General features: G+C 36.8%; 1 protein-coding gene across 2 annotated transcripts in view; it reads right to left on the reverse strand.

Annotated features, from left to right (window-relative positions):
* LOC131063143 (probable UDP-N-acetylglucosamine--peptide N-acetylglucosaminyltransferase SPINDLY) overlaps positions 1 to 26,574 on the reverse strand; it is a 119,202-nt gene that overhangs the window by 55,232 nt on the left and 37,396 nt on the right. For both annotated transcript variants that reach the window (XM_059213863.1, XM_059213864.1), the window contains exons 10-11: positions 25,838 to 25,932; positions 11,341 to 11,405 (exon numbers count right to left, since the gene is read on the reverse strand). In XM_059213863.1, the coding sequence (XP_059069846.1) occupies positions 11,341 to 11,405; positions 25,838 to 25,932 (160 nt within the window). The remainder of the gene's footprint in view (positions 1 to 11,340; positions 11,406 to 25,837; positions 25,933 to 26,574) is intronic.

The raw sequence follows: 26,574 nt of genomic DNA on the forward strand, positions 1-26,574 counted from the left end.
GGCCTGCAATTAGGTGTGGAGGTGGGAGCCAAATGCATTCATCTTGAAGGGGACTCTCTCATAACCATTAATACCATTCGAAGGAATGATACCCCAAATTGGACGCTTTGCCAATGGCTTCGACCAATAAGAGATCTATTGGAAAGCTTTGAGGATTTCAAAATCAGCCACATATACAAGGAGGGAAATGAGTTGGCAAACAGATTGGCAAAACAAGTGGAGGAAAGGGTGCATAATTAATGAGACAATTCCACTAGCAAGTATACATCATAGCATGACAATTTGGATACGAAGGCATCAATTTCCAATTATATGGTTGATGAGGCTAAGCTCAATGGCATAGGGGATTAGTCAATTTAAGTGTATAATAACATTCACTAATGGGTATGAGCTCCCACGACATACTTAAGTCATTGAGGAACCTGATATCGCAGATGACATGACAAGCTGGCCAGGTGATAGGCACATGTGAATTGGGAAGACATGCTTGGGAAGCACATGAGATGTAATAAGGCATTATCATATGATCAACAGCGTAGTGGACAGGTTGCAGAGGATATTGGATGAATGATATGATGGTTGTGGAGGACAATTTTGGAAAAAATAATTACACAAAGTATTACTGATATTTTGAGATGGAATGAAGGAAAATGTGGGTGAAATCTCTTGCAAGGTGTGCGGAAAGATTTGAGAGCATATTAAGAAGGATGACAATTAATGATATTAGGGACCTCATCATGACAACAGGTGGAAAACGACTTTAAATAGAAGGTGGTGTTAGTCAATAAAATCAATATGCTCTCTGCCCTTGTTTTCTTTGAAGCTAAGTAGTTTGTTGGCAAATGGACATGCCGATACATTTGGAAGCAACAAAGCAGAAAACGTTGTTTCTTGGTGAAGTCTCGGATAAGCGCCTGCTAGCCATCATGGTGACAGGTCATCCTCTAGTGCAGCATGCAATTAAAATGGTGCTAGGAGAGGAGTTCTTGCGGGCGTTCTATAAATACAGAGTAAACACCGATGTTACTGCGATGTTTTTGGTGATGCTGGTTTATATGGGTGTAACTAAAGCCAGGGCCAAAATAGTGTGCCAAATGCTCTTCATGCATGCCTTTCTTGGAGAAATGGATGCAGCCCTGGATAATATTGACGAGAACCTCTTAATTCCCCTGCTGCAAAACTATTATATGTCTCGTGGCAGCGGCGGAGAGGTGAGAAAATACCCTGTGGTCCAAACCTTGGAGCCGTAAAGTTTGGAGAGGAGCTGGCCTGAGAAGGAGAGGAGCATCACATTTCTCTTGCAACTAACAAATACGGGTACGGTGCCTACGAAGGTGTGGTGACCTTTTTCACACATCGCCCCATTGCAAATGGGGACCCTCTCTTTTCCTACTTTCAAGGGTTTTTGTTAGTGTCCTATGACCTTTTGCTGCAGTTTCACCAAGCCTTGTCCAGTTCAGAGCATTTCAGGCCCTAGTGATTGAAAGTTAGTTTATGCAAGTTATGTGATTCCGAAATGCGAACACCACCAGGGTGCTTAGAGAGGCCAAAGGACGAAGATCGCAATTGATTTGGATGAATTTGTACAACTTTCTATTTTTAGAAAGTTTGCTTTTTTTTGCTTTTTCCTATTTTTTAGGAAGTTTTGTTTTTGGCATTCTTAGCCCAATCCCCGGTATGGCTATTTTTAGAAAGTTTTCCCTATTTTTTAGGGATGTCTTCTTTTTGCTTTTTCGGGATGGGAACCTAGGGTTTGCACTGATACCACTGAGCAGCTTCGACCGAAACTCGAAAATTCCAAGTTTTGACCTAAAAAGCTAAATCCCTAGATTTTGGGCTTTTTGCTTTTTCGGGATGCAAACCTAGGGTTTACACTTGCACCACTGACCAGCTTTGACCGGAACTCGAAAATTTCAAGTTTTGACCTAAAAAGCTAAATCCCTAGATTTTATGCTTTTTGCTTTTTCAAAATGGGAACCTAGGGTTTGCACTGATACCACTGATCAGCTTCGACCGGAACTCAAAAATTCCAAGTTTTGACCTAAAAAGCCAAATCCCTAGATTTTAGGGGGCGTGATGCCTCAAATGATCCACCTAGGCATGGATTTCAAATTTCAAGTTAATCCGGTTAAATTTGATTATGCTGTGAAATTTTGAATTTTTTCTAAGAAATTTGGCTAAGTCAGGAATGTCATCCTAATCCTGAAATTTGACTGAGTCTGGAAAATTGGAGAATCCTCCAAAAAACTAGATTTTGCATTATAAGTCCTAGAGACCTGAAACCACTCTCAAACATCCTGACAATATATATGAAATATAACTTGAAGTATAAAAAATACCACTTATACTTAAATGTTATATTTCATATATAGTCCGCCCTCTTGAGAGCCTCCAAAAGTCTGCCTTGAAAAGCAAAGGTCTAGAAGTCCACCCATGTTGGAGATGTCTAAAAGTCCGCCATGTTGGGAGGTAGACCAAAAGTCCGCCATGTTGAGAGGTGTCTAAAGTCCGCCATGCATGTTGGAGAGGCTATGAAGAGGGAGCATAGAACCCCACCCTCAAGGAGACCTTCCTAAAGTCCGCCTTGAGAGGCTTCAAAACTCCGCCAAGTCTTGTGGACTCTCCAAAGTCCACCAAAACTTGTTGGTGAAGATGGTAAGGACATCAAAACTCCGCCCAAGCATGTCAATTGGTGGTCATGCCTCTTAAACTCCACCCTATGCCTTGTGGAGTGAGAAAAGAAGACGTGGGAGCCTTATCCAAACTCCGCCCTCCAAGCATTGAGAGTCCTTAGAAGTCCGCCCTACCCTAGCAACATGATGGAGAGGTCTAGAAGTCCGCCTATGAGGAGCAACCTCCAAAGTCCGCCATAGGTTGGGAAGATTTTTGAAGAGCAACCTCCAAAGTCCGCCCAAGGTCTTCAAAGTGGTGGGAGCCTAGCGTAAAGTCTGCCACACATGTTAGGGAGAGCCATGAGGAGAGGCCTCCAAAGTCCGCCATGTCTTAGGACTCTCTAAACTCCACCATGTGGGAACCAAGTCCAAAGTCCGCCCAAGGTAAGGAGACTCGTCCAAAACTCCGCCCAAGGTGTTGCTGAGTGAATGGTCTTGAAACTCCGCCCTATCCTACCATGTTGGTGGCCAACCCTTCAAAGTCCGCCATGTTTTGGAAGAGGCCATGATGGCCGACACTCTAAAGTCCGCCATGTGTGTGGGGTGCCCAAGGGGTGAAGTCCAAAGTCCGCCCTATGTTGGAGACCCATCAAAACTCCGCCCTACCCTAGCAAAATGATGCAAAGGTCTAGAAGTCCGCCCATGTCTTAGGAGTCCGCCTACGGGGTGTGTTCCAAAGTCCGCCCTATGCCTTAGCCAAAAATTCACCTTGATTGAGCTTTGCTCAAAGTCCGCCCTCCATGTTGAAGAGACCCTTCAAAACTCCACCCAAGGAAGTTGAAGAGCCTTCTCAAACTCCGCCATGCCTTGGACAAGTAAGGAAAGTCCGCCCAAGTTTGAGGAAGATGAAGGTAAGCCTCCAAAAGTCCGCCTACACATAAAAGTCAAACAGAATCAACGAAAATACAAAGTAATGTCATGAAAATCCTTCAAGATTTCGAACTTAAATCCAAAACAGAAAGTTTTCAAAAGGAGAATATTGGAAGATTGATAAGGATTTCGAACTTAAATCCAAGATGGAAAGTTTGTTTTAAGAGAATATTGGAAGATTAATAAATATTTCGAACTTATAGCCAAATTGGAAACTTTTGGAAGATATTTTCTTCGAATTTGGAAACACGACAACACTTTCCAAAAGAATGAAATTAACATTGGAAACATGATTTGGAAGATTTTAAGGGTTTATGACTGAGGATTTAACTTTATTTACAAACACTTCGTTGTAAACTTCATTTCTACACCAAGAAGTTCGAAAATATTAAGGAGAGCATAGTAAAATACTTTCAGTTTGGAGTTCATCTGGAGAAATTTTTGGATATTGTTGGAAGTTGGATAAACTTTTTTGACAAAAGTTTCACAGATTTTTGCAGAAAGACAACCAGTATAAGGATGAATTATTGAATCTCTCCTGAATTTTTGAGTATTTTTGAAGGTGAAATTAAATTCATGATGCAGATTTATGTATTTTCTGAGTTTTTCCAGAGTTTGAGAAATGATTTTTAGTGAATTTGTTCGAATTTCTAAGGGAGGAAAATCATTTTTTTGGCTAAGTATAAGAAATTTTTGGAGTTATAACACTTGGTGCTGGATTGTGATCACAGTTATCTTGAAGCTTGGAGAATTTACATGTGAAAATCCCATTCTCATGGCTAAGTATGAAAATGAAGTGATTTTACAAACACTTAGCCGTTCGCAGCCTCGATTTTCTTTAATCCAATATAGATTTCTAACTTATTTTCCTTTGGTTTTACAGGTCGCAAGAGGAAATAGAAGCGGGATCATCATAGAGATCGCAGTTGGAGTTTCAAGCCAAACGAAAGATTGAGGACAAGTTCACAGGCAAGGTTCATCCGGGTGCATGAAGATAGCCAAAATTTGGCTAAGTATGGGAAATGTTTCACAAAGAAAATTCCAATTTCCTCAATTATGATGAAGGCATGTCAGGGTATCGAGAAGGAGGACATGATCACAGCGAATGCCTGAACAGCTTGATCCCATCATTTCATATTTGCAAGGGGTTACCCAGAGCTTTTTAACCCTCCTCCCACGCAACATAAATTGGCAACTAAAGGCAGGATCGTCACAGAAAACACAAATGGAGTTTCGAGCCAAATTCAGAATTGAAGACGGGACCACGAGCAAGGTTTGTCTGAGTATAGAGAGGGCTTCACGAGGGGATTTCTTCTCCAAATTCGAGGCACTTGAAAGAATCTCAAGGCATCAAGAAAGAAAAGTTCTTAGACTGGGTGAAAATATGGAAAAGTTAGATAAACTTCCAACTTCTTGAAGGATTTCATCTCCTGAAGGAATTAAAAAAAGACAAGCTCCCAAGCAGAATCAAATTTCCATACTTGACAATTTCTTGACACAAATTGGAGAATTCAAGGAAGACATCCAACACGTTGAGGTGGCACCTCGTCATCTTTCGACTAATTAGATTGCTCCAAGTCAACATGTCCAGGTTCAATGAACCTAACTTATCCAAAAGCTTCTAGAAGGGCACACTTCACAATGCAACAACCTTCTATTTTCATTGAAGGTTCATATTTAGCAAGAAGGACAAGTGTCCCAAATGTAATTTTCTCATTGGTCGAGGGTAGTTAGTTTTGGGAAACCCTAATTAGGGTTTGTAGCTTTCAATCTGGGCCCTTGATCACTGTTTGATCTCGGTGGTTCGTTTATTTTTGAAAACTATATAAGGCTACCTCCTCTCATTTGGAGAGTGTGAGGTCTTTTGATGTATTGTTGTTTAAGGTCATTTCCAGATAATATATTGCATGTGCGCTGCTTTGTAATCTCTATTATTTGAATGATTTGCATGGTTTCAATTGCCTCAACACTTAGTTAAAATTAATCTAGATTTGCTTTCATTGCTGTTAATTTGAATGAAGGATTTGATAAGTATCAAATGACAGTGTATCTCCGCTCATACTTTTGGCAAATGGATGATTTCCATTCTACCGTGCAAAGTTAGTCTAAGCCCATCCCCTATGCATCCCAACATCTCGATCATAAGCACAACCCATTGAAGATTGCACCGGCCTTGTGTAGTTGTCCCTAGTGTGGCGAAGCAAGGTTTGGTTTCTCGAGAGCACCCAATTGATACCGTCTCCGAAATTCGTAGGATTAGATTAGCCTTCCTAAACCCTATCTCTTTTTCCCTTTCTTTTGAAAGTCTAAATCCCAAAAAATTCCCAAAAAAAGAAGAGCCTAAAATTGCTAAATCCATCTAAGTCCAGCAGTTCAAGATACTTGTCAAACGTAAGTCCCCCTTGAAATTTCAGCATACACTACCCAAGAAGCTATTCCACTAAAGTCGCTTGTTCGCACATATAGACCTTGGAATCAGTAGTGATTTTTCAGGAGAGGATAGAATACCTTCGGGTATCCTATCCTAATCTTTGGTAGATGATAAAACAGACACCAACAGAAGGGATGGGTCAAGAAATATATGGAAGATGAAGGGCTGCTAAAACTCGCAAAGGATGGTGAGTGGGAGGACGGAGTCTCCAGGTTTGAGGGCAATTAAGATTGGGGTTTGGGCCTTGGGGAAGAATGGATTCCAGTTGACTCGAGAGATGTGGAGGAAGTTGCTACTAGCCCTGCCCATGCTGCTTGTGGAGCTGATTGTCCGGCTATTGCTAGGGCGATTGAGGTGTGTAGGATGAGGGATGCTAAAGCAGTAGAGAAGAGGGCAACGCTAAATAAGAATGAAAGAGCTATGCAAGAAGACAAACATGGTGGAAATTTGGTTTGGTTTGCGGTTTGAATTTTTGGTCTTGTATTAAGATAGAGATGCCCAAATTTCGTATAGTCTAATGGGCAAAAGCGTTTATACTAACAAATATAGTAGATTTGTATATGGATAGATTATTGGGCGGATGGTTTATAAGTGGTATAGATGATACGAATTATACTGTGAAGGCATAAATCCATACATGAATGCTGTAATACTTTTTAAAAGCTTAATACAATGTGTGCTGCCCCTTTGCAGCTATTTACTTATCAATATATATATATATATATACTTTTGTAATAACCAACCCAAACACCTTTTCAAAATTTTGCCAAACCAGTGAACTAGGTTCACCCGAACTAGTGCCCGAACCCAAACAAACAACTTAGCCTTTATTTTATGAATTTCTTAATTTAGCTTGGGAAATAAAGTGGCCTTGACATAAGAGATCACATCACTTAGGAATTAATTGTTAAAATAATATCTATTCTATAATGGTCATCTTCTATTCTTAGTGGTCATCTTAGTTGTCGACTTAATTAGCTATTTAGCTTTTTAGTCCACTTATTCAGCTTGTTTAGTTAGCTTTTTACTTTTTAGGCTTCTAAAGCTATATTTAACTTTATAAGCTTTTTAGCTTATTTGATTTCACTTTAACAACTAGTTCTGTTTATAGAACATCGTCTTGTAGGCTCTATATATAGGTGTGTATATCGTTCAATGTAATTATCCAATTATTTTGTTCCATCAATTTTTCATGGTATCTGAGCAGGATTTAAATTTTTGGAAAATTTGTAATTCTAAAATAATTTCTTATTGAAATTTTTTTTTAGTGAATTTTTTTTTTTGAATTTTTTTGGGCGAATTGGATCTAAGTTTTTTTAAGGGCACAATCTAAATACTTTGGATTTTTGGAGGGCTTTGTGCTAGTTTTTTTTGTAGAGTTCGCATTTTTAGAGGTTTATTACTAGCAGCGGTGACAGTTTTTATATGTAAATCGCGATTTCTGCGCATTCTCTGCAGATGATATTCTCTCCATTTGTGTTTTTCAGTGAGGGTTGTGCTGGGCGGCGTGATTTTTGCCCCCAATTTCATTTTTTGGGGGGGCGGCAATTTTCGGTGGGTTTCTCTTGCAAATCCGCGAATTTGGACACGATTTTTTTGCGTTTCTCCCTCTTCCGGTTGTGGATTTTTCCTCCGAATTTTTGAACATACATTTAGCGCTTTTCCGCCTAGGGTTTTTCGTGATTTTCGGTTTTGTGGCTTCTGCGATTTTTCGTGATTTTTCTATGCACGACGAGCTCCATTTTGCCTTTTTGCAATTTTTAATCAATCGAATTTTTCTGGGGTTCACGTTTTTTAAATTTGCAAGTTTTAAATTTGCAGAAAAATTTCAATTTCTGGGTTTCTTCCAAACCTCGAAATTTGTGCATTGGGATTTGTGCCAAAAATTCCACTCTAGGGTTTCAGTTTTTTTGCAGTTGTTTCTATTCTGATTTAAAAAATAAGATTCTTCTGTCTCTTGCTTTCACAGGGTTGACTCCGTTCAACCTCAATTTTTGTGATGGCATCCTTGACCAACATCATGTTGGAACACAATCAAAAGTTCAACGGCCTCAACTACAACACCTAGAAACAACAGCAAGGAATCTCGTCCAAGGAATCTCGTCCTAAAGCAGCAGGTGAAGATCAAGACAAACATGATACGAAAAATCGAGAGGTTGTCATGCTTATCAAACTCTCAATCACAGATGATCAACTTCCTCAAGTGCCTTCAAGTAAAACAGCTAAAGAGATTTGGGATCTCTTGAAGGATCTTCATGAAATGTCAAACAAGAGCCGAGCTTTCTTTCTGAAGAATATGTTGTTTTCTATCATGATGGATGAGAAGTCATCTATCTAGGCACATCTTACAAAGAGCAAGGACATCCGTGACCAATTGGAAGCCATAGGTCGTACCATGGTGGAAGAGGATATGGTAGTGATCACGCTGAAAAGCCTTCTCAGATCGTCTGAGCATTTCATTGATACGCTCAATATCTCATCTACTAGTGTTGATATGAAGTTTCCTGATCTTTGCAAAAAGCTTCTACAGCAGGATCAATGGAAGCCGCAGTTTGGAAGCAACGCTAGTTCGTCCACTGAACAGACCTTCACAGCTGAAGTATTGGATAAGAACAAGGGTAAAGGTCACTCATTCCAGCGGAAGGGGCAAGGTCAATATCAACAGTCTTCAAAGAACAAAAGTGTACAATGTAACTACTGTCACCAGTTTGGCCATATGAAGAAAGATTGCAGGAAATTGTTGGCATTTGTGCAATCTAGATTGGGAGGGTCTCAGGAACAGGAGCAGGCTCATGTTGCAGAGCATTCTGAACATAAGGAGTCAGCCTTCTATGCTTTGTAATAAGCAAATTTCCTATTTGGTAGGTTTTCATGATTTTTTTCCTGAAAAAATTGTCTGCAAGGTTTAGAATTTTTTCCTTAAAAATTATCATTTGTAATCTGCAAGGCTTGCGTGGGATTTCTAGGTTTTCACAATTTTTTCTTCAAAAATTGTTTGGTGGTTTTTTTCGATTTTTTCCTCAAAAATCATCTGTAATACGCGAAGTTTGCGTGGGATTTGTGACTCTGGAAGTTCTCTGGTTTCGATCGATTTTTCTCCTCAAAAATCGTGCTTTGTTGCAATCAGTTTGGGTCGAACCTGCCAAGGCGAACATTTGCAACCGTGGTATCTTGCAATCTATTTTGGAGTTGGTACTCTTCTACAAAAGGGTTTGCTGATTTTTCCTCAAAATCATGGCTTCAACCTTTCATAATTTGCGTGTGCCAGCTCTCTAATTCGCATGTGAGGATAACATTAGCTTGGATGGCTTTTGGTACTCTTGGTCATTTACATTTTGCAGATCCTGGGAGGGTCTCCGTAGCAACAGAGTGTTCTTTGCATTTGTGATCATAACACCTGCAGTGTCTTCTGTTGGGTATTGAGTACGATGACCATTAGGGAGGGTGTTAAAATAATATCCATTCTATAATGGTCATCTTCTATTCTTGGTGGTCATCTTAATTGTCGACTTAATTAGCTTTTTAGCTTTTTAGTCGACTTATTTAGCTTGTTTAATTAGTTTTTTATATTTTAGCCTTCTGAGCTATATTTAGCTTTATAAGCTTTTTAGATTATTTGATTTCACTTTAACGACTAGTTCTATTTATAGAACATCGTCTTGTAGGCTCTAAGTCTATACGTGCGTGTGTATATCATTCAATGTAATTATCCAATTATTTTGTTCAATCAATTTTTCATTAATGACCAAATTAAATAATTAAAACTTAATTTTCATTATTTAATTATATTTCTAGGCCAGATAAAGGAAGGGACATTACAATTGCCAAACCTAGTCATCCAATGTCATGGCATCAATTTTAAGTTTTAACTTCAAACATAGGGCTGTCTAGGTTGACTTGCACTCTAAAATAGCTTTGATGTTGTGTGGGAACAGGCATGTCTATGAAACTTGCAGCATTAGACCAAGCTGGCACATGAGTTCACAAAACTATCGGAAGAGCTCTTGACAAAACTATCGAAAGACCTCTTGACACTATCTTAAGCGTCATTGTTCATCTTCCAACCATTTGGAGACACCTCTGATGTTCACTTTTGTAATTCAGCAATTTTACTTTTTCTGCAACATTTATCTACATGCTCAAAAGATGAAACAAACATGGAACCTTCCTCATGATGTGCACATATATGTATAGGAATGTCCAACTTCTCGGGAACCAATGATCTATATCCCAGGTACTCTAAAGGACAATCTTATCTTAGCAAAAGACAGCATAATTGACTATGCAAAAGAAAACATGAAACAAAGTATTTTTTACAATAATGTACTACTTCAACTCAAATGGGTAAAATTAGGGCACATTTGTATGTTTACAAATAGCTGGACTAGGAATGAGAATTCTTACAACAGTGAACACATCAAATTGGTTTGTCTAGTAACTCAATGGTATGTGAACCCACTGAATACTAACTGGTTTGAAGCATACAAATAGTATGCTTTATGCATCTATGAGTAATTAAATTGACATTGGAAGTCTGGAAAAACTATTATATTTTATAAACATATTTTAGATGCTTCCTTCAAGTATGTGTTTGTTTGTTCATCCATTTAGTATGACTTTAACTATTCTGCATAGTTTCAATATTATAAAAAATGTAAATTAAGTGTTCATAAGAAAATAATACTCTGGGGATGTAGTGTTCCCCTCTACAGAAGTGAATGGGAGGAGAGAGAAGACAGGGAGGAGGGTTTGGGGATGGCTGGGCATCCCCATCCACTTGCAAAAAAAACAAAAGCTGAACTCTAAACCTAAATCTAAAAGGGATTCCTACACGCAAAACAAAAAATATGTATACCAGTCCATATGAAACGCAGTACATTGGTACAATTTTATATATACTTCAATGAATTTTATTCATTGATTACATAATGGTAAGTTGCAACTTGTTTTACTATTTTTTGTATATATTTTTCAAATATCAGTTTCTATCAATTATTTTAAAATTTGCTCCAAAATTTTCAGAAATAATTGCATCCCTTAAATTTATCCTGTCTCAACATCTTCCTATCATGGAGACTCTATTGAAAACTGTTTGAACCCATTTTGGTGTTACTGCTTCTGCACAGTTTCTACATGATTGTTCTAACTTCTTTCCCTGAAACCTCTGAAAGAATAAACCTAGAAACATTTCGAACAGTTAACCTTAAATATGTGACAAAAATGTAAAAACAATAATCTCAAGTAAATTTGTATATCAAAAGACAGATGGATGTAGATTTCTTTATGTGATAGAGCACGTTTGTGCAACGTTGCATTTGCATATTTTCAAGCAATGCCCATCTAAGAAAAAATAAATGTGAATTGAACCTGTGTGCAACATAAAGCTTATCATCTTCTCCCTCATAGATATAGTTCATCGCTAGCAGACGATTCTGCAAGCATGGAAAAAAATATCTCAGCTAATTGGAAGAAACACTTCACCTTAAGAAATGCATGTGCCAATAGAGACAAGGCAATCAAACTAACTACATCAAAATTCTAAATGCAACCACGCATCTAGAATAACAGATTCTTTTCTAGAGCAAAAAGAACATAATTCTAACCATCAACACATCAATTCCAAGTTCAGATTTGGATGCTGGTAAATAGTACTAGATTTTCAAATTTTCTTGTTTAAATCTCATATGCAAACAACCTATGCCATTAAATTCAAAAGATCCTTGTCCAAATAATTAATATAGAAAAGCAATATTCATTTACAGAGATACCTCACTATCATTAAATAGAATTCTTTCCTACCCTATGTCGGTAAGTAGATGCTCTTAGTTATTTGTGTCATGTGACAAAAAAGCAGGGGAAAATTAAATTATAATTTTTACTAGAATGTGACAATTCAACCTTAATTGCCAAAATGACTCTGTAATCAATTAAATGATTGATGCTCTTGGTACAACCACAGTAAAAGTTTGACATGCTGTAGAAGGGAAAAGACAGGAGTTTATCATGGGCCAAGACAAGTCTCTGTTTTGGTTCAACAGAATATGAGAACTTATAAACTACATATGATCGTATTCTACTTGTGTGTCCTTATTAATTAGTATTTGCCCCTCTATCATTGATCATAACCAGTGGATAATGTCTACACGAATAAAATTCCTTCTGAGTGTAAGCTCTCGATTATTAATTAAATGTAGCTACAATGCAGAGGACAAGGAAGCTTTTTACTGAGATGATTCAACCTAACCCCTGGGGTCACTCAACAATCAATTAACAGATTGATATTCTTGATATAGACGTTTAGAAAATCAGGTTAAATCACATTCTACTCGTATATCCCTTTATTCACCTCTCTATTATCGATCAGATGTCCACATTGGAAAACATAGATCAAATCATTTCCCGTCAAGAGAAAAAAGTTGCAATTGTGATCAGAAATCCATTAGTAAAACAATGACTACTATTCTTTCTTACTTTTATCTTCTCGAACAGAATCTAGAAGCTTTCTACAAGCTAAAGTCTCTTCCTTTTGTAGCTTCAGGATTTCCATTCTTCCAAGGGATAAGAGAATATCAAGGCATCCCAGATATTGGAGTTGCTGCTGATATCCTTGAAGGGAAATATCAAATAATTAATAAACAATAAGTATAAAATTTGTGGATACTTCATGGAAGATTCTTCTTCACCACAAAATTCTTACCACCCAACTGATTCAGGAAATTCAGGTTTCCTTCAAGATACATTCTGCAACTGACAATGCAAAGGCATTAGACTTGCACATTCAACACCACCTAAGGAAACTTGAGCCACCCAATAATCTGAAATAATTAATCATCTTCACTGGTGTTAGGGGGATTATGCCATGCTTGGTATTAATCAAGGCCTAAACAAACTTTTGCCTCTCCAGTTTAACATCTTCACTATAAAAATATATATGCAAAGAAAATACCTTTTTACCTCAACTAAATTGGTTGGGTGAAATAAATTGATGGATTGGGTGAAAATAAATTGATGGGAAGTATTTATGTAACTATGGTTCTAAAATTAACATTTAACTATTAGATGAGCTGCAACACTTGTGACAGGACACAAACGAATGATCCAATAATGCAATTTTATGCTAATATATTTCATACCTTATTCATGACAGCACATTCAAGGGATAAGGAGTCCAAAACCTTGAGGTAATTAAATGTAGGAGCTTGATGAAAGCAGTTGTCTACTGTCTTGATCCCCTCCCATGAAAAGGAGCTAAAAGTTAAATTTTGACAAAGCAGCAAGCAGGAAAACTGGGCTAACAGGAGCAAAGTTTGCTTTACACAACTCGAAGAGTGGATTAATATACAGTGGGTTCCAGTTTCTGGGTACATGCACTAACAATGAGGCAGAATGGGAAGCCTTGTTAGCGAGGCTAAGGTGTGACAAAGTTGAAAAATATAAAACATTTGATGATGGAAGGGGATTCTATGATTGTTATTAATGCAATGCTCAAGGATCAAGTCCAAGTTGGAAGTCGAACCAGCATGTAAAGAAGCCTTAATATTGAGACAATCCTTTGAAACAATCAGGTTTGTTAATTGAAAAAGGAATCAAAGCATCATGGCGGACTATCTAGAAAATGAAGACATGCTGCAAGTGCTGATTATGGCATTTACAGACATAGTCAAAAGCATGCCTAATTTAGAAAGTAGATAGTCAAACAAGTCCCCCTTGATCTTTGAGTAGTTGCTTGTGTTGCTACTAGGAACTTATTGATGGACAAGCATCCTTAGTTTGTTAAGGAGTCAAAGTTCAGCTCATTGTCTCGAGATGACATGATAAAATTGAATGGACTAAATCCAATTTTGCTTAAAGCCAGACGCATCACAAAATTTAATTACATTCATACAAGGGTGTTACAAATGATGCACACCTTCACATACGGAAAGGAACTTCTTAAACTAGGGGCTGAGATTTTGCCACGTACTTCCTAGTGTTATAGACTCTTTGCAGCCAAAAGATGAATTTGAAATTAATGTTAATTTTGAATGAGTGGTCACAATCTAGTTCTGTTGATCATATCGATGTCAGAATGTTGCAGTAAATGTTTTTTGCAAAGGGAAATTATAAGACTTGCTAAGCCTTTAGTTAGAGTATTGCGGCTAGCCGATGGGGGGAAATCCTCTATGAACTACTTGTATGAGGCCATGGATAGAGCTAAGGAGGCTATCACAGTGAAGATGGACTATGAGACGAGTACATACATGCCACTATAGGTCATTGATGCAAGGTGGCATCAACAAATCCATTGTGTCCTCCATGTAACTAGATTCTTTCTCAATCAAACATTTTTTTATAGTGACTACTTCAATAAAGTTGAAAAGGTAGATGAGTGTCTATTCCAATTCATCAAGAGATTTTCCGTAATCATAGGATCAAAAAGCTGCTATAGCAAGGAAAGGGATTTTATGGCACCATAACCTCGCCTTGAAATGAAAATACTTCAAGGTAAAGAAAATTTATGTTTATATTTATAAATTGTATTTATTGTTTTCACAGTTAGAAATTATTTGAATAAGGCTTCAAACTAAGGTATTTGAGATAATTATATAAGGCTTCAAACAAACTGACATTGATAAAATTGATCCTAACTTGAAATGGCATGCTAATGAAGAAGAGTCACTTTATGAGAAAGGCCTTAAGATCTTGGGGAAGTCCATTGTATTTGATGAAGAGTGAATCAACTTATGACAGAGCATAATATTAGAGCTTCATCATCAAGGACTATAGCTCCCTAGTAGATTTCACTTCATAATAACTAGCCTTATTGGCTTTGTCTGCCTTGTGTTTCTTTTGAGTTTGTCACTTTGTAGTTTGATATTTGTTGCGGGGTCAAACTGTAAAGTGGATCTATGTATTGACACAACATGCAGTCTGCACTAAACATAACAAATTCAAACTTGACAAGAAAAATTCATATTTCAATATAGTTTTTTTCATTTTTTTAGTGATTTTTGGATTTCTGATATTTTCACGATACTATAAGAAACTTAAAAACTATTTCTATTTCGGCTTACAGCAATATTCCTGACAAAGATATTTGCTTCTATTATTCCAATAAGTCAAAAAGATATTTGCTTCTATGATTCCAATAAGTCATTATCTCTAGAAAGGTGGTAGTTTATGAAGCATGTGAAGGATTGAGGTAAGCTCAAGTTACACACATTAAGATCACCTATGATTGGTCTTATACAATCCTGTAACACAATGCAATAGAGTGGCAGGCAATACTGAGTTTAAATAGGGTGGAATGGTGTTGCTTTGGAAAATGAAGTTGAGATGGCAGTTACAAGTTTCAATGTCATATCAAATTAGTAGCTTTGGTTTGGTTATCGACAGAGAATGGAAGACTTGTCATCAATGTGTCAAGATGGAATGGTTCTATTTATTGGATTATTGTCATTAATGTCAGAGTGCATTTCGTGGTGAAATTAGTAGCTTTGGTTTGGTTATCAACAGAGAATGGAAGACTTGTCATCAATGTGTCAAGATGGAATGGTTCTATTTATGGATTATTGTCATTAATGTCAGAGTGCATTTCGTGGTGTATTTTATGGAGGTTAGCTTGTGCCAAATTTATGGTACTATTATCAAGATGTCAAAAAGCAAGGAAGAGATACATTGCATATCTATTGTTGAGTTCAAAATTTCAAAATAATTATTTATTGTTGTGGCCAACCCATTTATGGGAGCCAAAAATGAACCAAAAATGCATTTAAATATTACTTTAATAGAGCACAACCCCTTGAGAAGTGCACCCTAACTTGGGGTGCAATAGAATTAAATAAAAAACATTTTGCTTGTTGCCAACCCCCCTTAGTTAGAGTGCCCACTTTGGGCAAGCCAACAAAAATTAGATAAAATATTTAAATATGCTCCTTGGCCAACCAGCATAGAGAGTTGAATCCATGGGGAGGCTGCATTTGCATGTATAAATGAAAGATCATTTGGAGTTTATTTTATCAAGAATTTATTGAATATAATTCCCATTTACAGCAGATCTAGAGCAGACCTTGGATCAGATTTAAAGTGCATGTATAACCCGATTTTAAGGTGAGTTATTGCAGACCTATGGGCAGATTGAAGATTATGAGTAGATTTTAAGATGCATTATTCAAGAACTATGAGCAGATTTTAAGATGAATTATTGCAGACCTATGGGCAAAAATTATTGAAGATTATGAGCAGATTTTAAGATGAATCATTCAAGAACTATGAGCAGAAATTTATCGAAGATTATAAGCAGATTTGAATTAGCTTATTGAGCCAACTTGTGGAGGAGACTTAGGCCCGATTCAAGAATAAATATAGTGCCTCGTATTCAAGGATATTGATGTTTCAAGCAGATTTAAAGTGCATGCACAAGCAGATTTTAAGGTGAATTATTGCAGACCTATGGGCAGAAATTATTAAAGATTATGAGCAGATTTTAAGGTGAATTATTGCAGACCTATGGGCAGAAATTATTGAAGATTATTATCAGATTTTAAGATGAATCATTCAAGGCCTATGAACAGAAATTTATTGAAGATTATAAGCAGATTTCAATTAGCTTTTTGAGCCGACTTGTGGAGGAGACATAGGTCTGATTTGTTGTTTTGTAACTATGAAAGAAAATAGGGTTCGGCCCTTACGCTACAAGAGGTAGCGTGTCCCTTTAGGGCCGACCCTAAATGGGAGAACACGCCTCACCTTATCAAACAGCAAACAAATATAACGTGTGGCCCCAAAAAGATTATCGGCAAAATAACAAAAGGGTTTTTCGCACTAAAGTTTATGAGGCCGACCCCATATTGCATTCCCAGCAGCTCATATAAATAAAGAACATTTTGATTGCAAATGAAATCAATTCAGTTTGATCTGCTCTTCAAAAGAAAGGTGCAAACCTGCTCAAACAAGAGCGAATTATCTCCAGAAGGGTGCGAATTGTTTTGAAGCCTCTCCTTCCAAGGTGATGGTTGATGAATCATCTTTAGGTCTGTATGATGGTGAAGAAGAAGATCTGTAGACTTTGTTGTATCAGATCTGAACATTGCTGTTTGAATTCTACACAAAACTGAAGGTGATAGGTGCTGCTCTTATCTACTGTTAAGGTGCTGTAACAAAAGCCCTATCTATGCATTGTATTGTTACAATTTAAAGTGAATACATAGTCAAACCTGTGGGTCTTTATAGCTGGGTTTTTCCTCATCAGAGGTTTTCCTAGGGTAAATGTTTTGAGTCTCTTGTGCACTTGCTTTGTTTTCATGCCTACTTGTTTCAATTTAATCTGAAATTCATTTTATTAATTCTGATTTCTGATCTGAGACACAAAATTCTACATGGTATCAGAGCCAGGTTATACTAACATCAGATTTCAGTAAGGTCATTTTTGCTGCATCTAGTTGTTGTTTGTTTTCAGATTAAAATGTCAGGTTTGAAGCGTGAAGATAGACTTGATGGAGCCCTTGATTTTGCTGCTTGGAAAGTTCACATTCAGCTCATACTTGAGGAGAATGAGCTTCTCAAATTTGTTGAAGAAGAAAAGTTGTCCCCTCCTGAAGATGCAAAGGAACTAAAACAGTTCAAGAAGGATTCAGCCAAAGCTAGGAAGATCATTATTGAATCCGTCAGAAATCATCTTGTTACTGTCATATCGAAGTTTGCTTCAGCTAGGGAAATAATCAAACACTTGGAAGGAATGTTTTAAGTCAACAATCTCAGCAGAGCCCTTGCTCTAAGGCAGCGGCTACTTCATATCAAAATGAAAGAAGAGGACTCAATCATGGCCTACTTTATGAAGATCAATGAACTGAAGGATAAACTAAGTACTCTTGATTGTGAAGTTCCAAACAAAGATCTTGTTCTAATTGCATTAAATGGTCTACCTGATGAATGGGATCCCTTCATTTGTAGCATCGGCGGGAGAGCTGAACATCCCAACTATGAGCGTCTTCAAGCTGATTGCATTGAAGAGGAATCCCGCATTGAAGTGAGGGGAAAACACAAGAACTCTCACAAAGATGATAATCATGTTCTTACAGCTAAGTCCAAGAAAGGTGGGAATTGGAAGAAAGATAAGAGAAGCAAGGATTTCAGACCTCCTTCCTACGATCCAAGAAAGAAGTCAAGAGATTCCTCTCATATTCGTTGTTTCAGATGTGACAAGTATGGTCACTATGCTAGAGACTGTCTCTAAACAAAATGAGGACTATCTTCTTATCTTTTTCTTATCAAGCAATGTTCTTACAGACAGTAATACTTGGATAATTGACAGTGGAGCATCCAGACACATCTCAGGTTACCGTGAACATCTTTCAGATCTGATAGAAAAGGACACCAATCTTCATGTGGTAATTGGTGATGATGCTCGATACTCCGTAAAAGGTTCTGGAACTACTTCTTTAAAACTAGATTCTGGTATTTCCTTACAACTCAGTGATATTCTTTTTGTACCTAGAATTAAAAGAAATCTTATTTCCATTTCTGCTTTAGAAGATAAAGGTTTGCAAGTAGCATTTTCTGAAGGTAAAGTACGTGCTTGGTCTAAGAAATCTAGTTTCAAATCTGCTCGTGTTATTGGAAATCGATGTAATAGTTTGTATAAGCTTGCAGCTAACCCAGTTCAAGCCCTCATTCATGAGGCTCCTGAATCATGTGAGCTATGGCATAGAAGACTTGAACATCTGCACTTCTAGGCTCTCCCCACTCTTGGTAAAATGGTTAAAGGTATGCCTAAACTCAGTTTATCCCATGATGATGCATGTAACAGTTGTGCAATGGGTAAGAATGTGAAGAGTCCATTTCATAAAAGTGATAGTAGGGCTAAAGAAAAGTTAGAGCTTATCCATTCAGATCTATGTGGTCCTATGTCTGTAGCCTCTCCTAGCAGTTTCCTTTATTATGTTATCTTCATAGATGATTTTTCTAGGAAAACATGGATTTACTTTCTTAAATATAAAGAGTCTGACGAAGTCTTAAATAGATTTAAAGAATTCAAAGCCTTGGTTGAAAATATTTCTAGAAAGCGAATTAAAAGTTTAAGGTCTGACAATGGAGGTGAGTACACCTCTGGTAGTTTTCATGATTTCTGTGTTGAGACAGAAATTAAGGGGGAGTTTTGTGTTCCCTACAATCCTCAGCAAAATGGAGTTGTTGAAAGAAAGAACAAGTCCATCGTTGAAGCTGCAAGAGCAATGATTCATGATCAAGACTTGCAAACCTTCCTATGGGCGGAGGCATCCAAAACAGCAGTTTACATTTGGAATAGATGTCCTCATCGTGCTCTAAAGAATGTAACTCCTGAAGAAGCCTTTACAAGAATCAAACCTGACATCAGCCACTTAAGGATTTTCGGGAGCCTTGTGTATGTTCATGTGCCTAAGGAAAAGTGAACCAAATTGGATCCCTCTGGAAAGAAATGTATCTTAGAAGGATACAGTGAATCTTCCAAAGCCTTCAAAATCTACATTTCAGGTCAGAAGTATGTTGAGGTAAGTAGAGATGTAACTTTTGAAGAAGATATTGCATTCAAAAGATCTAAAGGTTCATTATCTGATGATGATAATATTGTGACTGAAAATCAAGAATCAAATGTTGATACTAACCCTGAGATACAGAAGGAGTCTATTGACCCCCCAGAACAAGAAGTTCAGGATGATCCAGCTGAACCCATGGATTCTACAGATATACCTAAGGATATTGTGGTCAGCAAGAAGAGGCCACTTTGGGTTAGAAACACCATTCAAGATGCTAAAAGATTTGTTGCTCCTAGAGGAACCTTCAGAGAAAGCAAGAGACCTCAAAATCATGCCAACTACATTTCAGTAATGTGCAACATCATTGAGTCTAAACCTCACAATGTTGAAGAAGCTATGAATCACCATGCTTGGAAGTTAGCCATGGATGAAGAGTATGAGTCTATCATCAAGAATGATGTTTGGGACATTGTACCTAGACCCAAAGGTAAGTCTGTTGTTTCCTCTAAATGGTTATTTAAAATTAAGCATAATGTTGACGGTAGTATTGAGAAATATAAAGCTAGATTTGTAGCTCGTGGTTTTTCTCAAAAGGAAGGAATAGATTATGAGGAAACATTCGCTCCTATTGTTAGATATACTTCTATTAGATCTATAATAGCTATTGTTGCAGCTAAAGGTTGGAAACTACATCAAATGGATGTTAAGACAGCTTTTCTAAATGGTGTTATTGAGGAAGAAGTCTACATTGAGCAACCAGAAGGTTATGTAATACATAGAAGAGACTCTCATGTTTGCAGATTGAAGAAAGCCTTATATGGACTCAAAGAGGCTCCTCATGCTTGGTATGAAAGAATTGATAAATACTTACTAAGCTTAGGGTTTTGTAAGAATGATGTTGATGCTAATCTTTACTTTAAAATATGCAATAATGATATGCTTATTCTGGTTTTATATGTGGATGATTTATTTCTCACTGATGAAGATAAACTGATTATGAGATGTAAGAAAGAATTAGCCTCAAAATTTGAAATGAAAGATTTAGGGTTAATGCATTACTTCCTAGGGTTAGAAGTATGGCAGAAATCTAATGAAATTATCCGAAGTCAAGGAAAGTACACTATTGATATTTTGAAAAGATTTAGAATGATGGATTGTAAACCTATGTCTACTCCTATGGAATCTAACTTAAAGAAGTTGAGCATCTCTGCAACTAACTCTGATTTTGCAGATCCATCTGAGTACAGGCAATTGATCGGATCTTTGATGTATCTAGTTAACACTAGACCAGATATCTGTTATGCAGTGGATGCTCTCAGTCAGTTCATAAGCATGCCTAAGCATGTTCACCTTGTTGCAGCTAAACATATACTGAGATATCTACGAGGCACTATTGGTTATGGACTGAAGTATTCACTCAATACTTCAATCTCCTTGCAAGGCTATTCAAACTCAAATTGGGCAGGAAGTGTCAAAGACAGGAAAAGTACTTCGGGTATTTGCTTTAGCTTGGGATCTGCAGTAACCTCTTGGGCCTGTAGAAAACAATCTTCTGTAGCATTAAGTACTGCAGAAGCTGAGTACATTGTAGCATCTGTTGCATCCAGAGAAGCAGTATGGCTCCGCAAACTTCTTGTTGGATTGTTTGGACTTTGGACAACTTAGTGGTCCTACTACCATTCATTGTGATAATCAGAGTTGCATAAAGATGTCTGTCAACCCAGTATTTCATGACAAGTCAAAACATGTGGAAACTCATTATCACTACATTAGGGATATGGTCCAAAGAGGCGCCATTCAGCTACAGTATATCAGCACAGATGAACAGGTTGCACATATTCTTACCGAGCCCTTGTCCAGAGTGAAGTTTGAATACTTCAGCGACAGACTAGATATTGTGGAAAATGAAGTCTAGGTTGAGAGGGAGCCTCAACCTCAGTAATTCACTATGGATCAAGAATGGTCCATTCTTCGCTTGTGTACAAGAATGGAAGGTTCCAATCTACGCTTGTGTGCTAGATGGAAGGTTGTAATTGTATAAAGACCCACTTGTGTATTACACTTTCTATGCTTGTGTGCTAGAACCATCCTATGCTTGTGTGTTAGGTGGAAGATGTAATTCTATGCTTGTGTGCTAGATCCATTCTATGCTTGTGTGCTAGATGGAACTCTAAAGGTTCTGATTATGTATTCATTTTCTTCCTAGTTAAGAGGGAGTGTTGTTTTGTAACTATGAAAGAAAATAGGGTTGGGCCCTCACGCTACAAGAGGTAGTGTGTCCCTTTAGGGCCGACCCTAAAAGGGAGAACATGCCTCACCTTATCAAACAGCAAACAAATATAACGTGTGGCCCCAAAAAGATTATCGGCAAAATAATAAAAGGGTTTTTGGTGCCAAAGTTTATGAGGTCGACCCCATATTGCATCCCCAGCAGCTCATATAAATAAAGAACATTTTGGTTGCAAATGAAATCAATTCAGTTCGATCTGCTCTTCAAAAGAAAGGTGCGAACCTGCTCAAACAAGTGTGAATTATCTCCAGAAGGGTGCGAATTGTTGTATCAGATTTGAACATTGCTGTTTGAATTCTACACAAAACTGAAGGTGATAGGTGCTGCTCTTATCTACTGTTAAGGTGCTGTAACAAAAGCCCTATCTATGCATTGTATTGTTACAATTTAAAGTGAATACATAGTCAGACCTGTGGGTCTTTATAGCTGAGTTTTTCCTCATCAGAGGTTTTCCCAGGGTAAATGTTTTGAGTCTCTTGTGCACTTGCTTTGTTTTCATGCCTACTTGTTTCAACTTAATCTGAAATTCATTTTATTAATTCTGATTTCTGATCTGAGACACAAAATTCTACATGATTCAAGAAGAAAATATGGTGCCTTGTATTCAAGGAGAATGGTGTCACTTGCTGATTTGGTGCTTCGTTGTGGGGATTGGTGTCTGCAATGGGTTGCTGCCTACGAATCATCTAAAGGGGATTGGTGTCTCCAGTGGATATTTGTAAGAAGTTTCTAATATAAGCAATATTTTGCCGTCGTTTTCTTCGAAAAGACTTTCCATGTAAATCTTGTGTTCTTCTTGTATTCCTAATTGCTAGATCTTGCATTTGTGTAACTGTTTTTGATGGTTAAGTTTTGAAAGTATTGTTATTATGATTAACTAAAGTTTTGGAAGTATTGTTATTATGATTAACTAAAGTTTTGAAAAGAAGAGATTTGTTGTTATACTGAAAACAATCACTACGGTTGTTTGTATTTCTACAACTAATAAAGTCTAGAATTCAGGACACTAGCAGAATCCTACTGGTATGTGGCTAAGATCTAGGAAAAAGTCTAAATTTTAAGTGAAAAATAAGCCTTGTCATGACGGAACGAAATATGACAGACAACAAGCACTGCCAGTCGAATAGCTTGTAACCTGTCAAGTGAAAAAAAGGGGTACATTTTCATAGGCAATGATGACAACTTAAAAGGCAAACAAGATATTCCCTTTATGTATCAAAATTAGCATTCATCTCTCTCCCATCAAGTGACGAAACCTGCACTTGTTAATAGAATTCCAGTAGCAAATCACATCAATTATTCTTTTTCCTTTTCCCTTGAAATCTTCAAAACCACCCATAAAGAAACTAGCAATCATGCAAATGCCACCTGAATAACAAGCAGTTGTGCAACTACTGCCATCATAAGAAGGCAGTTAAACAACCACCTCCTCCTTGAACCAGTGGTTCTGCATATTAGAATATTTAATTATATTTTAGTCACCTATATTTAGTTCCTTGTTTAATGGTCCTTTAGCTTTTTAGTTAATTAGCTTTTAAGCTTTATTTAGCATTTAGCTTTTTCTTTTTAGTTAATTAGCTTTTAAGCTTTATTTAGTGTTTAGCTTTTAAGTAGTTCACTTTAAACGACTTGTTCTTAATTTAGAACGTCGTCTTGTAATCTCTATACATACATAATCCGATTATTGAATCATTCATTCAATTTATTTTTCATGGTATCAAAGCGGGTCGATGGGATTCTTTAAAGTTTGGCGAATTTTTTAATAAAAATTTATGGCCTTCTTTCTAGAATATTTTGCAGATTTTTTTTATTGTTTCTTTATCAAAAATTGATTTTGCTTTTTTGAAGTCTTTTTGAGGGTTTCGAGGGTTTCAGGTTCGTGGGCGAATTTCTTTGTGTTGGGCAACAGTTCATATTTTTTTAGGGTTCTGGAGATTTTTGGGCTTGCAACCTGGAGTTTTTTTTTGTAGATTGAAAATTTTCCTAGGGTTTTTGCAATTTTCGACTAGGGTTTTGACCCTTCGGTTCAAGTCAATTTTGTTCTCGTTGCAGACTCTTGGTGTGTGTTTTTTTGAGACCTCAACTGGGTCGTCGTCAGATTTTTATGGGTGCATTGTTTTCTGTGCCTCGATTTTTGAGCCGTCGGATTTGTATTCTGATTTTAGATTCTTTGTGGGTTTTTCGAGAGCTTTTTGGGGTTAATCTCAAATTTTCTGGTTGCCTCGTTTTCCATGCCTCAAATTTTGTGCTAGCAAATTTGCCTTGGAATTTGTAAACAATCAGCGATTTCCGCTAATTCTGTTTTAAGTTTGCAGAAAATTTTAATTTTTGGGTTTCTTCCAAACCTCGAAATTCGTGCTTTGGAATTTGTGCCAGAATTCTCCTCCGAGGTTTCAGATTTTTTGTGCAGCTGCTTCTATTCTGATTTTTGAATCAGATTCTTTTGTCTCATGCTTTCACTAGGTTGACCTTGTTCAACGTCCATTTTTGTGATGGCATTTTTTACTAACATCATGTTGGAACACAGACAAAAGTTCAACAACTGTCACAACACCTGGAAATAGTGCATGTTCACGATATCTGAATATCATTGCCTTGATCAGATTGATTTAGGCCAGACCTCGTCTTACAGGTCCTAGGGTTTTCACGATTTTTTCCTCAAAAATTGTTCGTAGGGTTTAAAATATACCCTTGAAAATTATCTCATCTTTAATCCGCGATATTCGCGTAAGATTTTAGTTATCTGGGTTTTACCTTTTTTTCCACAAAAACGATGATTTGTAACCCCTCGGATTTCTTGGTTTTTCGATTTTCTCCTCAAAATCGTAAATTCTCTTTTCGAGGGTTCCTATTTCAAGGTTTGACGGTTTTTTCCTCAAAATCGTGCTTTGTTGCAGTTAGTTTGGGTCGCACCTGCCAGGGCGAACATCTGCAACCGTGGTATCTTGCAGTCAGTTGATACTCTTCTGCAAAAGGGTTTGCCGATTTTCCTCAAAATCATGGTTTCAGTTTTCAGTTTGGTTACCCAACGTTAGGTTGGATGGATTATGGTATTCTTGGTCATTAACACTTTTCAGATCCAGGGTCTCCACTGCAACAAAGTGTTCTTTTCATTTGTGATCAAAAGACCTATAGTGTCTTCTGTAGGGTAGTTAGTAGATAGAATGACCATTAAGGGAGGGTATTAGAATATTTAATTATATTTTAGTCACCTATATTTAGTTCCTTGTTTAATGGTCATTTAGCTTTTTAGTTAATTAGCTTTTAAGCTTTATTTAGCATTTAGCTTTTTCTTTTTAGTTAATTAGCTTTTAAGCTTTATTTAGTGTTTAGCTTTTTAGTAGTTCACTTTAAACGACTTGTTCTTAATTTAGAACATCATCTTGTAATCTCTATATATACATAATCCGATTATTGAATCATTCATTCAATTTATTTTTCACTGCAACCATCCACAGCAAAGTCTTTCTAAGGCATTCACTGAACTGAACACCACAAAGGAGGAGTCTGTGACACCTCAAACATGAATCTAATTCCATAGAACCTTGCGATTACTATCCTTCTTCACTCTTGACTAAAAACACTTGAGAAATATCCATAAGAAAATATCATTCTTAGCATTTTTGATAGTCACTTAATTAACTTATTTTGCTACCACTTATGGTCCAAATAGAACCAAATTCCAGACAGCAGAGGCATACCAGACATTTATTAACCATGAAGGGAAATAAGATATAAACTATAATCTTTCATAACCATGTCCGAGGCATACCAGACATTTATTAAACATCTTAATGTGTGTTCAATTATATTTGGATCATTTTGCAACTGAAAGGCTTGTTATTGTGTGTTCAATTATATTTGGATTCTTTCACAACTGAAAGGTTTGACATTTAATATATGAACAAACAATACCAACTAAAAACATATTTATTAAACATCTTAATGTGTGTTCAATTATATTTGGATCATTTTGCAACTGAAAGGCTTGTTATTGTGTGTTCAATTATATTTGGATTCTTTCACAACTGAAAGGTTTGACATTTAATATATGAACAAACAATACCAACTAAAAACATACTTGTCCAGCATTTCGAGAGTCGGGATCTATTTGCAAGCATTGTTCGTATGCCTCTATTGCAAGAGTGATGTTACCTGCATCCCTGTGCAAGACCCCTATAAACACATTGCAACAAAAGTGCAGAGTTAACACAATTTGAAATTAGCTTGAAGAACAAGTCAGAAAACATCTCCAAATATAACAATGCTAGCAACAATAATTAAAAATTTAAGAAAAATAACTGTGTGACCAATTTCATTACCATCCAAACATGTGCCTTAGATAATATTGAGAGCACAGGAAAACTACAATTATTTGAATACCAGCTAAATAAATAAATCCCTATATAATCTAATAAAATCATACAAATTATATGTCTGCTAGATAAGCATTCACCAGAACCATCTAGTTCAAAATGAATCATCAAGAAAGTTCTGAAGTTAAAAAAAATATATATATAGTGAAGTCAAATAGGTTAAATTTAGTTTGAAAAAATTGAACAAAATGTAAAGCTTCATAAATATTTGTGTGCTGAAAACTGTGGCAATGAATTATAAACTGCAGAGCATAGAATTATAAACTCAGAGACCCATATAGGAGAATTATAGATACTTTGAAATGAAAGACAACTAGAGTAAAGGAGATTGGAAATTGAACAGGGTGCCATTTTTATGAAAACATCATATAAGGGCACTCAGATTAAAAAAAATCTAAAATTTAAATCAATATATAAGTGCAATCCACAAATTAATTTGAGA

The sequence above is a fragment of the Cryptomeria japonica genome, chromosome 11, assembly GCF_030272615.1.
Source record: "Cryptomeria japonica chromosome 11, Sugi_1.0, whole genome shotgun sequence".
In the NCBI taxonomy this organism is placed as follows: domain Eukaryota; kingdom Viridiplantae; phylum Streptophyta; class Pinopsida; order Cupressales; family Cupressaceae; genus Cryptomeria; species Cryptomeria japonica.